Source organism: Macrobrachium rosenbergii, chromosome 28, assembly GCF_040412425.1.
Source record: "Macrobrachium rosenbergii isolate ZJJX-2024 chromosome 28, ASM4041242v1, whole genome shotgun sequence".
Lineage (NCBI taxonomy): Eukaryota > Metazoa > Arthropoda > Malacostraca > Decapoda > Palaemonidae > Macrobrachium > Macrobrachium rosenbergii.
This window is the reverse complement of record NC_089768.1, coordinates 8,105,566-8,118,110: the sequence shown is the minus strand read 5'-3', so window position 1 is coordinate 8,118,110 and position 12,545 is coordinate 8,105,566. Positions and strand designations below refer to the sequence as shown.

At 37.0% G+C, this 12,545-nt stretch overlaps 1 protein-coding gene across 2 annotated transcripts in view; it reads left to right on the top strand.

The window, feature by feature from the left end:
• The window catches only part of LOC136853997 (uncharacterized), a 79,768-nt gene that overhangs the window by 25,739 nt on the left and 41,484 nt on the right, over nt 1–12,545 (top strand). For both annotated transcript variants that reach the window (XM_067129944.1, XM_067129945.1), the window contains exon 8: nt 5,709–5,862. In XM_067129944.1, the coding sequence (XP_066986045.1) occupies nt 5,709–5,862 (154 nt within the window). The remainder of the gene's footprint in view (nt 1–5,708; nt 5,863–12,545) is intronic.

The following is a 12,545-nucleotide window of genomic DNA, read 5'->3' as shown; positions in this document are numbered from 1 at the left end:
GTGGAGAAGTCGCAGCTGATCCCCTCACTGTCCATTGTGTCTGGGAATTCAGATCTATTCAGCGGCTTTTATAGCGTCTCCGTCGCAAGAACGGCAACTTCTATGTACGAAAAAGTTTGGCCTTCTTGGAAAAGGAAACATGCTAGGTGAAGGAAGGAATGAGTCTGCTGGGGACCATTTCCTCGCTGGAGAAGTTTGCTTTCTGGGGACTCTGCATCTCAGGCCTCTTCAGTTCTTTTGTTGGAGAACTGACAAAGCAAGGAAGACTTGAAAGAGGAATTGAGAATTCTTCCTTATATAAAGAGGATCTGTGGTGGTGGCTCGATCCAACGGAATTGCAGAAAGGGATCTCCCTCAAGCTTCTGAACCCCAACCTAGTGTTGTTTTTCCAAGGGTCGTCAACAGGTGGGGGGCAACACTAGAGGGAGAGGAAGTGTTAGGAACCTGGAGAGAGGAACAGGTGTCCTGGCACATCGACTTCAAAGATTTGGCGGCTATCTTTTTAGCTCGCCAATTCTTCGAGGTCCAAGTTTGCAATCGTGTAGTTCTAGCAAACTCGGACAATACTACTTGTTCCCTGTTCAGCCTTGCAAGAGAGATTATTCTTTGAGCCTATGCTCGCAACATTTCGATTCTCACAAGTTTTGTTGCAGGGGTCGAAAATGTTCGAGCAGACCTGCTCTGTTGGCGCCATCAACTCCTGCCGAAGGAATGGACCCTTCATCAGGAGGTTTGCCAAGATTTTTGGAAATTTTGGGGTCGCCATCTTGTGGAGTTTTTCACGACCTCAAGAACAGCGAGGCTCCCTCTATAAAGCTCATCTGTACTCGACCCTGGGGCAGTTGCGATAGTTGCTCTTCCCTGGGATTGGACGGGAATAGATGTTACGCCTTTTTTCCCCGTTCTAAATTCTGGGAGAAGTCATACGCAAGTTCGCGGCCTCACAAGGGACGAGGATGACTCTCATCCCCACGTTTTGGCCCAGAACCACTGGTTCTCGGAGTTTCTCTTCTGGTTGGTAGACGTTCCGAGGACCCTTCCTATGAGAGCAGACCTGCTCATACAAACCCACTTCATGAGATATCTTTGAATCTCCCGCTCTGAACCTGACTGCTTTCAGACTATCGAAAACTTGGTCAGAGCGAAGGGGTTTTTCTGGCCAGGTGGCACGGGCCATCGCTAGAGCCAGAAGTTCTTCATCTAAAGGATATATCTAGCGAAGTGAGCAACCTTCAAAGGTTGGCGTAGAAAGAAGGGCTTTTCCTCTTCCTCTATCACTGTGAGCCAGGTTGCGGATTTTCTCCTTTACTTAAGAGAAAAACTCGATATAGCAGTTCCGACTATCAAGTGTTATCGGAGCATGCTTTCGATTGTATTCAGACACAGAGGATTAGCTTTGTCTGACAATAAGGACCTCCACGATCTTACGAGCTCTTTCAAGACGTCCAAGGTTCCTCAGCTGATTTCCCCTGCTTGGAACTTGGACGTAATGCTCAAGTTTTTGATGTTTAGTCCTTTTGAGCCTCTCCACTCTGCATCTCTTAAGGATGTTACTCGAAAACGGCATTCCTCGCGGCGAAGGGAGTGAGAGAAGTTCGAGGCCGTCATGTGGGCTTCAAGGAACACAATGCCGTCTATTCTTTAAGCCCTAAGTTCTTGGCTAAGAATGATAGGTCTTCTAACCCTTGGCCTAGACACTTTGAAATCAAAGGTTTAGCAGACCTTATTGGACAGGAACCTGAGGGAGTTCTATGTCCAGTTAGAGCTCTCAAGTACTACCTTAAAAGAACACAGGACACTCGTGGTCCATTGGATGTTTTATGGTGGTCTGTGAGACAACCAGTTAAACCTATGTCGAAGAATGCACTGGCATTCTTCATTAGGGACGTCATTAAGGACGCACACTCTAGTTGTGACGACTCCAACTTCAAGTTGTTGAGAGTTAACGCTCACGAGGTGAGGGCAGTTGCTACCTCCATGGCGTTCAAGAAAAATATGGTACTCAGTGACATTTTTAGTGCCACATTTTGGCGAAGTCAATTCGGTGTTTGCCTCACACTCTTGGCAAGATGTTTAGGTAGCATACGAAATTGCTTTTCGCTGGGATCTTACATTGCTGCTTCAGCAACCTTGGGGACAGGGGTAACTCTGATCCTATCCCCTTTTTAATTGTGTTTTTGTGGTTGTTGGGTCGACTACTGGAGGCAGTCTTCCCAATCCTGCAAACTAACGCTTTAGGTGTTGGTTAGGTGGTTAGTAATGCTCTTTTGTCCTCTTTGTATGGGCTATGATCTAGTCACATTGTGGTCACGCCCCGTTGACAGATCATCTAGAAGTCGCCAGCTATATAGGTCACTACCTCGCTGGGGTCTCTAGTAAAGCAGAAGCAGACTAGAGTGACAGTAACCACTCAGTCAGCTACGCTATCAGATAAGGAACCAAAATAATTTTACCAATAATTGGTTTTTTCCTAATTCTTGGCTGTCTCTACCCCCTCCAAAGGTGGTATTCAGCTATATATATATCTGGCAGGTAAGTCTCATGAACAAAATGATATTTTAATGATAAAATAAAGTTTGTTCATACTTACCTGGCAGATATATATTTATATTGCCCTCCCTCCTCCCCTCAGGAGACAGTGGCGTTAGAAAATCTGAATAGAAAATGGGAATGGTTCCTGATACCGCCTCCCAGCGGCGGGAATGGGTACTAACCACCTGACCGGCCACTGCGTGTGCCGCGAAATTTGAAATTCTGTCGGACCTTCGGAGAATACAGCAATATATATATCTGCCAGGTAAGTATGAACAAACTTTATTTTATCATTAAAATATCATGTTTTTATGTTTACATTTATTGAATCAAAAATTCTGTCAGCCTTAATTGAGAATGGTCTTTTAATTGAAAAGCTCTTTAGCTAGAGAGTCACTTGCCGTAATCTTTGCTGCACTTCGTGTGGTTATTAAGTCTTGTAGAGAGAGAGAGAGAGAGAGAGAGAGGTGGTTTGCCACTTTTGACTTGTACCTTTGTGTTTGGGGAGACTTCAATGCTTTAGTGCAGATTCTGAGTCCATTGCGAATTGGATCTAAGCTTTTGACGTCTAAATACTGTATGAATTGTGTGCTTCCTATATCAGTTGTGTGTCAGAGATTAAACCCAAGAACTTTACAGTTTGGCAGACAATATCAGATTGTTTTTCATCTGATAACTTATAAAACAAGGCTGCTGTAATTTTTTCTGCAGAGAATTGAAAACCTACTGTACAGGATCTCTGCAGAGAATTGAAGGCTTACTGTAGGGGTCCTGATATATGCTATCAAAGAATAAGGTGGGCATGTTGTAAGTTCTAAGTAGTGTAGAATGTGGTAAAGTCATCCATAAGCAAAGTATTTGTAATTCAATTTGTTTATTGCAAGGAGGAGTTATGTGCACCATAGAACATTTTCCCTGTGGGATACTCTTTTCTGATTTATATGTGTCTGGTTAGATGTTCTCTGTTTGTATGTGAAAAGATCATATGTGAAAAGATAATTATGTTAAGTTTTTTATGACTAGAGGTAGGTGGCCTAGGATACCAGTGTCATATAGGGGTTTCAGTGTAGTGCAGTATAGTATATCTCCCAGCCTTTTTGATGACGAAAATTCACAATACAGTAATTATTGGTTTCAGTTCAAGTCCTTTTCAGATATGAGCTGAGTGACATAATGGGTCAAGTGTAGATCATATTTTTCTGTGACCCATACTGGCTTGGGGTGATTATTCTTTATATCACCACCTCAAAAATGACTGCGTGTTCATTGCCAGGAACATGTAATGTTATGGCAGAATGTTGAAGTGGAGAACTGAATTACTCTTTTATCATGTGGTTCTGTTTTAAATATAAATTGTAGTTGCAAGTTCATTATCAGTTTCCTGTTTGTCATACTGTCCAGTTGTTGGATGCATATACACATTGGATTGATTCAGATGTAGCAGCTCAAGTTGAACTGATTCTGGTTTGAATTGTTTACATTCCATTGGATAATATAAGGTGTGAAAAATTCTGGGGGAATTATCAGATTTTTGTTAGTAGTTGCTTTGTTATTCTTTTTTTTTTTTTTTTTTAATTTTGAAGGAGTCTATTTTGGTCTGTATTTCCATTTTTTAAATTTTAGTCTTGGGCATTTTGTTACTGCATATTCTTTCAAATATTTATAGTTATTTTTTTGGGACTTCAGTTTGAGGTTCTTCATATTTCTGTTTTAGGTGTAGTGAACATAGGCAGTTTGTTTTCTATGTTTTTGCGCTGTCTTTTATTGATGTTTGGGGGCGTATTGAATTGTTTTATGAAATATTTAATATTTGGGGGTGTATTGAATTGTATGAAATATTTAAGGCATCCACGTTTCCATTTGCGTCTGCTTCCGTCTCTCGTCTACTTCATTTTCTACATTGGATGATGTATTTGAAGTTAAAATGTTGCTTAGTCTTGGATATAGGATTAAATTGATTATCACTGTTTAATTGGGAGTGGAGCTTGGTTTTCTCATCTCTTCTTGATGCTTTGTATAATTTTCTTCCCCTCTAGTGTGATGTTCCTATGTTTGGGGCTGGTGTGATTTTATCATCTTGTGGGGGGGGCAGTTTCATAGATTTATAGCTTTATTGATGCGTTTGGCTTGTCAGTATTACTTTCTGTTTTTGGTGACAGTGAGAGCACACCTAATAAAAGGTCTAACAAAAGACCTTTAATTAGATGTGCTCTTACTGTTTCCTTTCATGTCCATTTCTTCAATTTTTGCGCAGACAGTAGAATCCGCTGATTGTATGGTAGTGAGGACTTAGTATTTGTTACTTTTGTTATTTAAGATATTGTATGTTGCATAATGAGAACTTTTGTTACTAAAGTTCAATTAATGATAGTAAGTTAATAATTAGATGGTTTACAATGCAGGCACTAGGACAACGGTCTGAGTAGAGCAGGACAATTTTTTCCATACGCTCTGATTACAGATTAGCGGTTAATACAGTACAGGTGGAGAATGAATTGGAAGATGTAGATCATGGGTGTTATGAAACTACTTTTGAATGAAATTTTGATATATTTTGAATTATCAACTTTTTTCTCTGATGTGCGTTATCTTTTTTGTTCCAAGATTATGCTATTTAGAACTTACAGTATATATATGACTGGGTCTTGTAGTTATCTCAGACTGTATTGTTATTAATTCAAGGCATCATTAAAAACTAAAACAAACCATACATTCAGTAGAGATAGCAGGTGGAATGGTTGTATTGACTTTTTTTTTAAGACTTAGGCAGGTATATATAGCACTCAGACTTTGTTTTAAGTTCAGTATACCGTAGTTTAACCAGACCACTGAGCTGATTAACAGCTGTCCTAGAGCTGGCCCGAAGGATTAGATTTATTTTACATGGCTAAGAACCAATTGGTTACCTAGCAATGGGACCTATAAGCTAGGTGTATTACAGCGTAAATGTTATGGATTATTTATTGTACTTTCTCTCTGTGTTGCACTTTTATTTTCTATTCCTTTTTATTGTAGGGCAGTATTAATATTCTCTAATGTTACTTATAAACTTAACTCTAGAAGTAGAGATGCCTTGCCCTTGTCTGTTCCAGGCATTTGAATGCAGTAAAATTTTCACATGTTTCTAACTTAATTCTGGTTATCTTTTTCCTGTTATTTCATGATCGTACAAACAGCGTCGTCTTAGTGATCCTAGTGCCAACTTCAACACTTTTATCAACTCAGGCTGGAAATCGCGCTCAGAGGGAGCTAGGTCACGTTCAGAAAATGAAGGACTTGACAATTTTGCTGACGGACTTTACGAAATTGAGTCAGGGGATGTTCGAGATGGTGAGTGTTATTTAAATCAGTTTGCTGTTTTTTTTTTTTTTTTGTAGTTCTTTTTTCAGGAAATTCGACATTTTTTTTACTCTGAATTGTAAAGTTAAACCCTCTGTATGACATTGTGAGCAGTAAAACTTTTTTTTTTTTATTTATTTTGTTAAAATTTTCATAATGAAGATGATAATTTTCCTTACTTCTACAAAATTTGGTGAAATGGAAAGATGAAGTGTATCCTAACAAGTGTTTTAAAGATGAGAATGGATAATGTATGCAAGGAAAAAAAACGAAAATGATTTCCAAACTTAGAAGTGCAATGGGAGGCTTTGGAATATGTCAGGTGATTTAGCTGTCATTTGCTTCCTTATTAGAGCAATTTGTGAAGTGTCAGCAGTGTAAGCTGTTGTGAAAGAGTATTTTAACATCATATGCGGTAGATTTGGAGTATATGCATTGGAGTATATGCAATGCTGATTTTTTTGCATTCAGTCAGAGCTGTAGGCAGTTTCTGAAAGCTGTATATTTGTGTGGTATTTCCACCTTGTTTTCTGAAAAGTTCATCTAACTTGTTTGAGTACAGTACATATTTAGGTGAACTGTAGTTTGCTATGCTTTGTAATTATATTTAGATTTGTTTGGTATATTGCATTGGCTTCTTTTTATATTGGTTTATTTGGTTATTTTTTATGTGGTATGTGGAATATTTTTTAGTGCTGTGGTTTTTGTATGGTATCAAGAATTACCATGATTCCTAAGTTTTTATGGATATGAAACAGGAGGACAGCTGAAGAATCTGTTATATTTTGATGAAATTTGAAAATTGAATAGTCAGTCATTGCATTTTTAGCTCAAAGCTCAGGTAGCTTATGGTTGATAAAATTAAAATGCAATTAGTGAATTTGGAGGGTAATTTACCCAACAGACTTACCTGAGTTCTAAAATAAGTGCTCCAAGGGAGAAGTTTCAATACCTTATTCAAAGGCTTTGTGCCCATCATTATATGAAGTCAGAACAGTGGCCTCTGTTGTTGTAGCTATGTATGACTTGAATTTGTTGATTGTCATAAAAAAAAAAGATAGTGAAAATAGAGTGATAGGAGCTAGTCATTATCATAGCACATCATAAACTGTTACAGAGATGGGATTGTCTAGAGTCCCCATTGGAAAGCTACTGAATTTGCTAAAAATAGAAGTCTTACATTTGCCCTTTTTATCGTTGACCTTCAGAGTAAGGGTTGCTTTATCAAATAAACATACCTCAATAAGAGAAGTAGATTAAGTTACAGAGGTAGGAATAATTGTGATTGTAAAGCTTGTAAACATGATTCATTTGTAAAGAGGCATCTTTTTGGTGTATTTTAAAGTCAAGATCCAGTTGATAAAAAGTCAAGATCCTGTTGATAGGAGGTAAATGTAGGTGACAAATAACATGAATTTGAATTTCTGGAAGAGGGGAGGTCCAGCTTTAGTTGTGAAGTTATTGAGGTCCCGATGACTTACTAATGTCCTTCGAATTCTATCCCTTGAATTTATAATGACAATAGAAAATTAAAAAATAATTGACAATGAATATTTTGATGCCTGGTGCTGGTGTTCAGCAAAACTGGTTGCCCTCGGCAGGAAAAAGAGATCAGGGATCAGTCGTGAATGTGAAAAATCTCTGTTAAAATACAACTTAAGAAAAAGTGACAAACAAGATCATCTGTCAATAGTTCTATATATACATATACATATATATATATATATATATATATATATATATATATATATATATATATATATATATATATATATATATAATATATATATATATATGCTGTATATATATAAGTAAATAAATAAATTTGATGTTAGAAGAAAAATTTCTTGTATCTTTTGTGGAGCAAATAGAATTTATAACTCACCTTGAAATATTTATTAATTAGAAATAAAAGACTTTTTCTTGTTCAGCTTGATCACATCAATCTGTTTAAATAACTTTACAGTTCAGCTCTTTGAAGGTACCAGTTGATATTGTTTTAGAGTACATAGTAATATATATCACACTTATGTGACAGTGCCCAAAAAATTCTCTTATTTTGTATGAGATTTGTCCATGTTTGAGCATTTATAGTATAGCAGTCGTGACCTTCAAACCTTACAACAATTTTTATTGATGCAGTGTATGCAGATCCATCTTGAATTAAGATATTTGGAAATTTATTGTGTATTTCTGTAGAACCATATACCATTTCTGCATTGTACCAGTTCGTGCCACTGGGTGGAAACATGAAGCACATCTTATGTATATTTCTCATATATAGAACTTTCTCTCTGGTTATGGAAATGAGGGATTTCCTTCATGTAGAAGTTTCAAGTAAAACTAAAGAAACATTTGCCAATCTTTTGATTACACTCAAGTCAAGGTTTGATGTAAATGCAAAATGTTTCACAGTAGTTACTTCACTTGTGAGACTAGGTTCTAGTGTAAGACTGGCTGTGTACCTATTAAAGATTTTCTCCTAAAGAAAGTAAAATAAGCACATGTAAACACTTCCATCTGGTTCTCATGATAATTATAGATAATATTGCAGATGTAATTTGATTATTGAGGCTTACACTAGGCATTTCTGGTAGAGTGGGTAAGGTTGAAAAACAGTCATACCTACTATATCAGAAGTAATGACAGAAATATAAGCAATCACAAAAAAATCCTGCTTAGCACAAAACTAACAAGATGAAGTTAGAAAACGAGATTAACAGCAAATCCCACATGTATTCCAGGACAGAGATGTATGTTAGTGAGTTGAACAGCAAAAATATATCATAATATACCAATTTGGAAAATGAAGACAAGCATTAACACACACACACAACATATGAAAACCATTGCAGTATTATAACTTCCACAAGATAATGAGTCATTACAGTTGGGACAAGGAGAATGCAGGGTCCAGCACAAAGTTAACAACACATGAAAGTAGAGAGAAGAATACAGATGAATGTAAAGAAAAACAAAAGGTTGTACATATAAGCACCAACTAGGGAATAACTGATGGTAATTAGAGCCAACACTGAACCCATCTCCAAAAGCAAAACAAAGTGCTGAAAATTACTTATCAAAACCTTTGGAAGGGCAGATAAAAGAGTTGCTGAAGCCGTGGAACAACAAGTGGCAGGATGATATACTCACAGATCTGGAGAACTGCACTGAGCCAGTTATTTCAATTTTGATGGGAAGCAAATAATAATAACGGTGCTTTACCTGGAAGTCCTCCTCCTGAATATCTTCTGGAAAATTTTCACATAAAGTCTTGCCTTCCTTGCAATCACCTCTCAAAGTGATTAAATACAGAATTAGGATAACAATGAAAATGAGATATCAATAAAAAACAAAAACAGGTTTTGACCTAGGAGAAACTTATTTTTGGTAGTCGCTGTTGAGTTCTCAAGGAGTTACCCGTCCATGGTCTACCATGGAGCTCTGGTAGACCATGGAACGGTAACTCCTTGAGGATGAAACAAGTGACTACTCTATCAAAAAGTGAGGAAAATCTGTGTTCTGTTGAACACTCAATAGGCACACAAGAAGTAAGACAATCGGCCAGTGGAGGATTTCATGAACCACATGTTCAAGCACTAACCTATTGGGATTAATTGGTTTCCTTTTTTTACAAAGATTATCTGGGAAACTTGCACATATATGAATATGTTGTGTAAAAACAATAGATTTCTGGTGAAAAAACAAATATCTTACTTAAGCAATGAAATAGTGCTGTGTTGCTTTTTAGGTCCAAAAATATGTGTATTTAATTTGATCAATGAAATTATGGTGTTCTGTGGCATTTTAGTGCCAGAAATAGTTTTATTTAATTTGATTAATTAAATGATAGTGTCCTGTTGTTTTTTAGTTCCATAAATATTTTTACTTAATTTGATGGAACTCCAAAAAAATCCCGGTCTCTTCTGCCTTTATGTATTATTGGCCCAACTTATGACATGACCATCAGAACCTTCAGCTCCAGCTACATGTGTGGAAGTTATCTGGCAGTCTCACCAAGAAAAGATTTTGTGCAGAAGCTGCAGAGTTCTTTGCCACCCTTGGGAAAATGGTAACACTCTTTAACTGGTGCAGTTCAAGAGACACAGATCCTCTTAGAGCCACGATTCCCATAGTGGCTGATTTATATGCATTGATTCACATATACTAAATGCTGGTATATGTGAAACAGCTTACTGGATGATGTCAAATTAATACCTCAGCATTCAAAAACTTGTCAGAACAGATCTTTATCCTATCCTATTTTGTTTTGTATCAGCCAAAATAGGATAAAGATCTGTGCTGACAGGTTTTTGAATGCTGAGGTATTAATTTGAGGTCTTCCAGTGAGCTGTTTCACATATACCAGCATTTGGAGTGAGACGCCTCCAAGAACTTCAAAACCCCCAGTATGGAATATGCAAATAGTACCCAAATATGTTTCTAGTAATATTTGCAGTCACTTGATTATGCAGCCCTGGTTTAGAAAACTGTTTTTCCTCTGTAAATAAATTAAGGAAAGTTCATTCCTTATCCAGCTAAGTATCTCACCCCAATAACTGGCAGCGTATTGGCTAATCTTACACGCATGGTTTTGTAGCCAAACTCAGGCATCTTTTTCCCCCTCTAAGCACCACCCAACTTCATTATATCTGCTCTGCCTATGCAGCTGTCTTCACAAGGAAGATCTTGCTGTATGCCCTGTCAAAGCTGCAAGTTGTCACTAAAAATACTATCTCCTTTTGGCTGAAGAATTTTATTCTTTCTGCTTATTCCTTCAGGTCTGAGTCTCAGGTATGTATCTTGAAAGGCAAAAGCCATAAGGTCTAGGCCATGTCACATTTGGTTGGCTTTAAAGCTAACGTTGATATTGAGTACTATCCTTAATACGCCTACTGGAAGTCCCTCAAAATTTTTTCAGATTTTATTTCATGGATGTGATACAAAACTTTAGATGCTTATTCAGCTGGCCCTTTGGTGGAAAATTCTGCTTTGACCTGAGGAGGACACTGGGGAAGAGAATACTTCCAACATACTTTTCATCTTCATAGCACATCATCTGACCTTTAGGTATAGGTATAAGGGATATTTGCTGCTTTGCCTTCCAAGAATGTTAAACTTTTTTAACCATTGTTGTAGCTTCTCAAATGATTAGAGTACAACCTATGACTGTTCTAACATGGTCCAGTCTATATCAAGACCACTCACTACAATAAGGTCGCTTTAACATATTCCTCAACTGTTCAGTAGTAGTGGTACTATTCACAACCTTAGGTGAACCTGCAGTCAGTTGTTTCTAAGTTATTTACATATTAACTGACCTCTCAGTCAACATTATTAGAGAGTATAAAATGAGCACATTCTGTACCATTTTGATATCCAAGGTGTCTCACTGGTCGTAGTAGCTTGGTAGCACACGTGTTGGTGCTGCCTATAAGTTGGTCCTCTGGGATGGCGACCAAGATTGAATTGCATGGTTTAAGTGGGGTCTAACTAATATAGTACGTAAGGTTGGTATTATCTCCTTTTTCAGTGTAGTAAAATGACATTAAATGTTTCCTTGTATTTTGTTGGCTTTATTTTCAACTTTTATTCAGTTTTTTGAATGTTGTAAGTCACAAGCGATAACATCTTTTGCTTGTTGACAGCTAATCTCTCCCTGTGTATATGACTTTATCTTTTTCTAAGTTGAACAGCATCTGCCATTATACTCCAGATCTTATTGCGGCTGTTTCATTGTTTAAGCATTATTAGCACTGATGCCCAATTTTGAGTTATCAGCAGCCTTGTTTATTTTGTAACATTTGCAAACAAGACCTCTATTGGTGTTTTGTTATACAGCATATAGTTTAGGTGATGGGAAATTTATATATTATTCACAGTATATAGTAGGTTAATCAAGTGCTGAATTTTACTTCAACTCTACATCTGGATTTATTAAGAAATTTTTTTCATGCTACTTGGTCTTGATATAGACATTTTCTTTTAATTTTCCCTGTATGGTTATTCAGTGTCTTAGTGCATATGGATGCACTGTATGTTTCGTTTTACTTAATATTTTGGTTTACATTAATGTTCTCTCAGCTTATTTAGTGATTATTTTTATAGGAAATATTTTATCTTAAAAGGAAATATTTTAATTGTCTGTCGGGTGCCGAGTGGACGTATGGTATGTCGACTACAAAAAGTTTTTGTAAATATTTGCGGAAAAATAGTTATAGGCCTAGTTTGCTAAAGATTTTAAATCACGCGCCTTGATGGATGCTGGGAGTTCACGGATCACGCTGTTGTTTTGTTTACAAACGTTACCCAGCCACGCTTGCACGAATTTCTTTCTTCTCGCACTACAGAGCATCAGCGACACATCTCAGAAATTCTTTCATCACTTTGTTGTAATTTTTGCACCATTTTATATTAGCCGTTACATAAAGTTTTATATATGAAAATGTGTGCAATTTCATGTAGAATACAACTAAAAACAACCCATGGTTGTAGCTTTTATAAGTTTTGGAATATTTTCATATAAATCACGATAAGTGCCAAAATTTCAACCTTCAGTCAACTTTGACTCGACCGAAATGGTCGAAAAACGCAATTGTAAGCTAAAACTCTTACGTTCCAGTAACCCTTAAACGCCGAGCCTCTATTTACAAGTGTCTGTCATATGCTGGCGG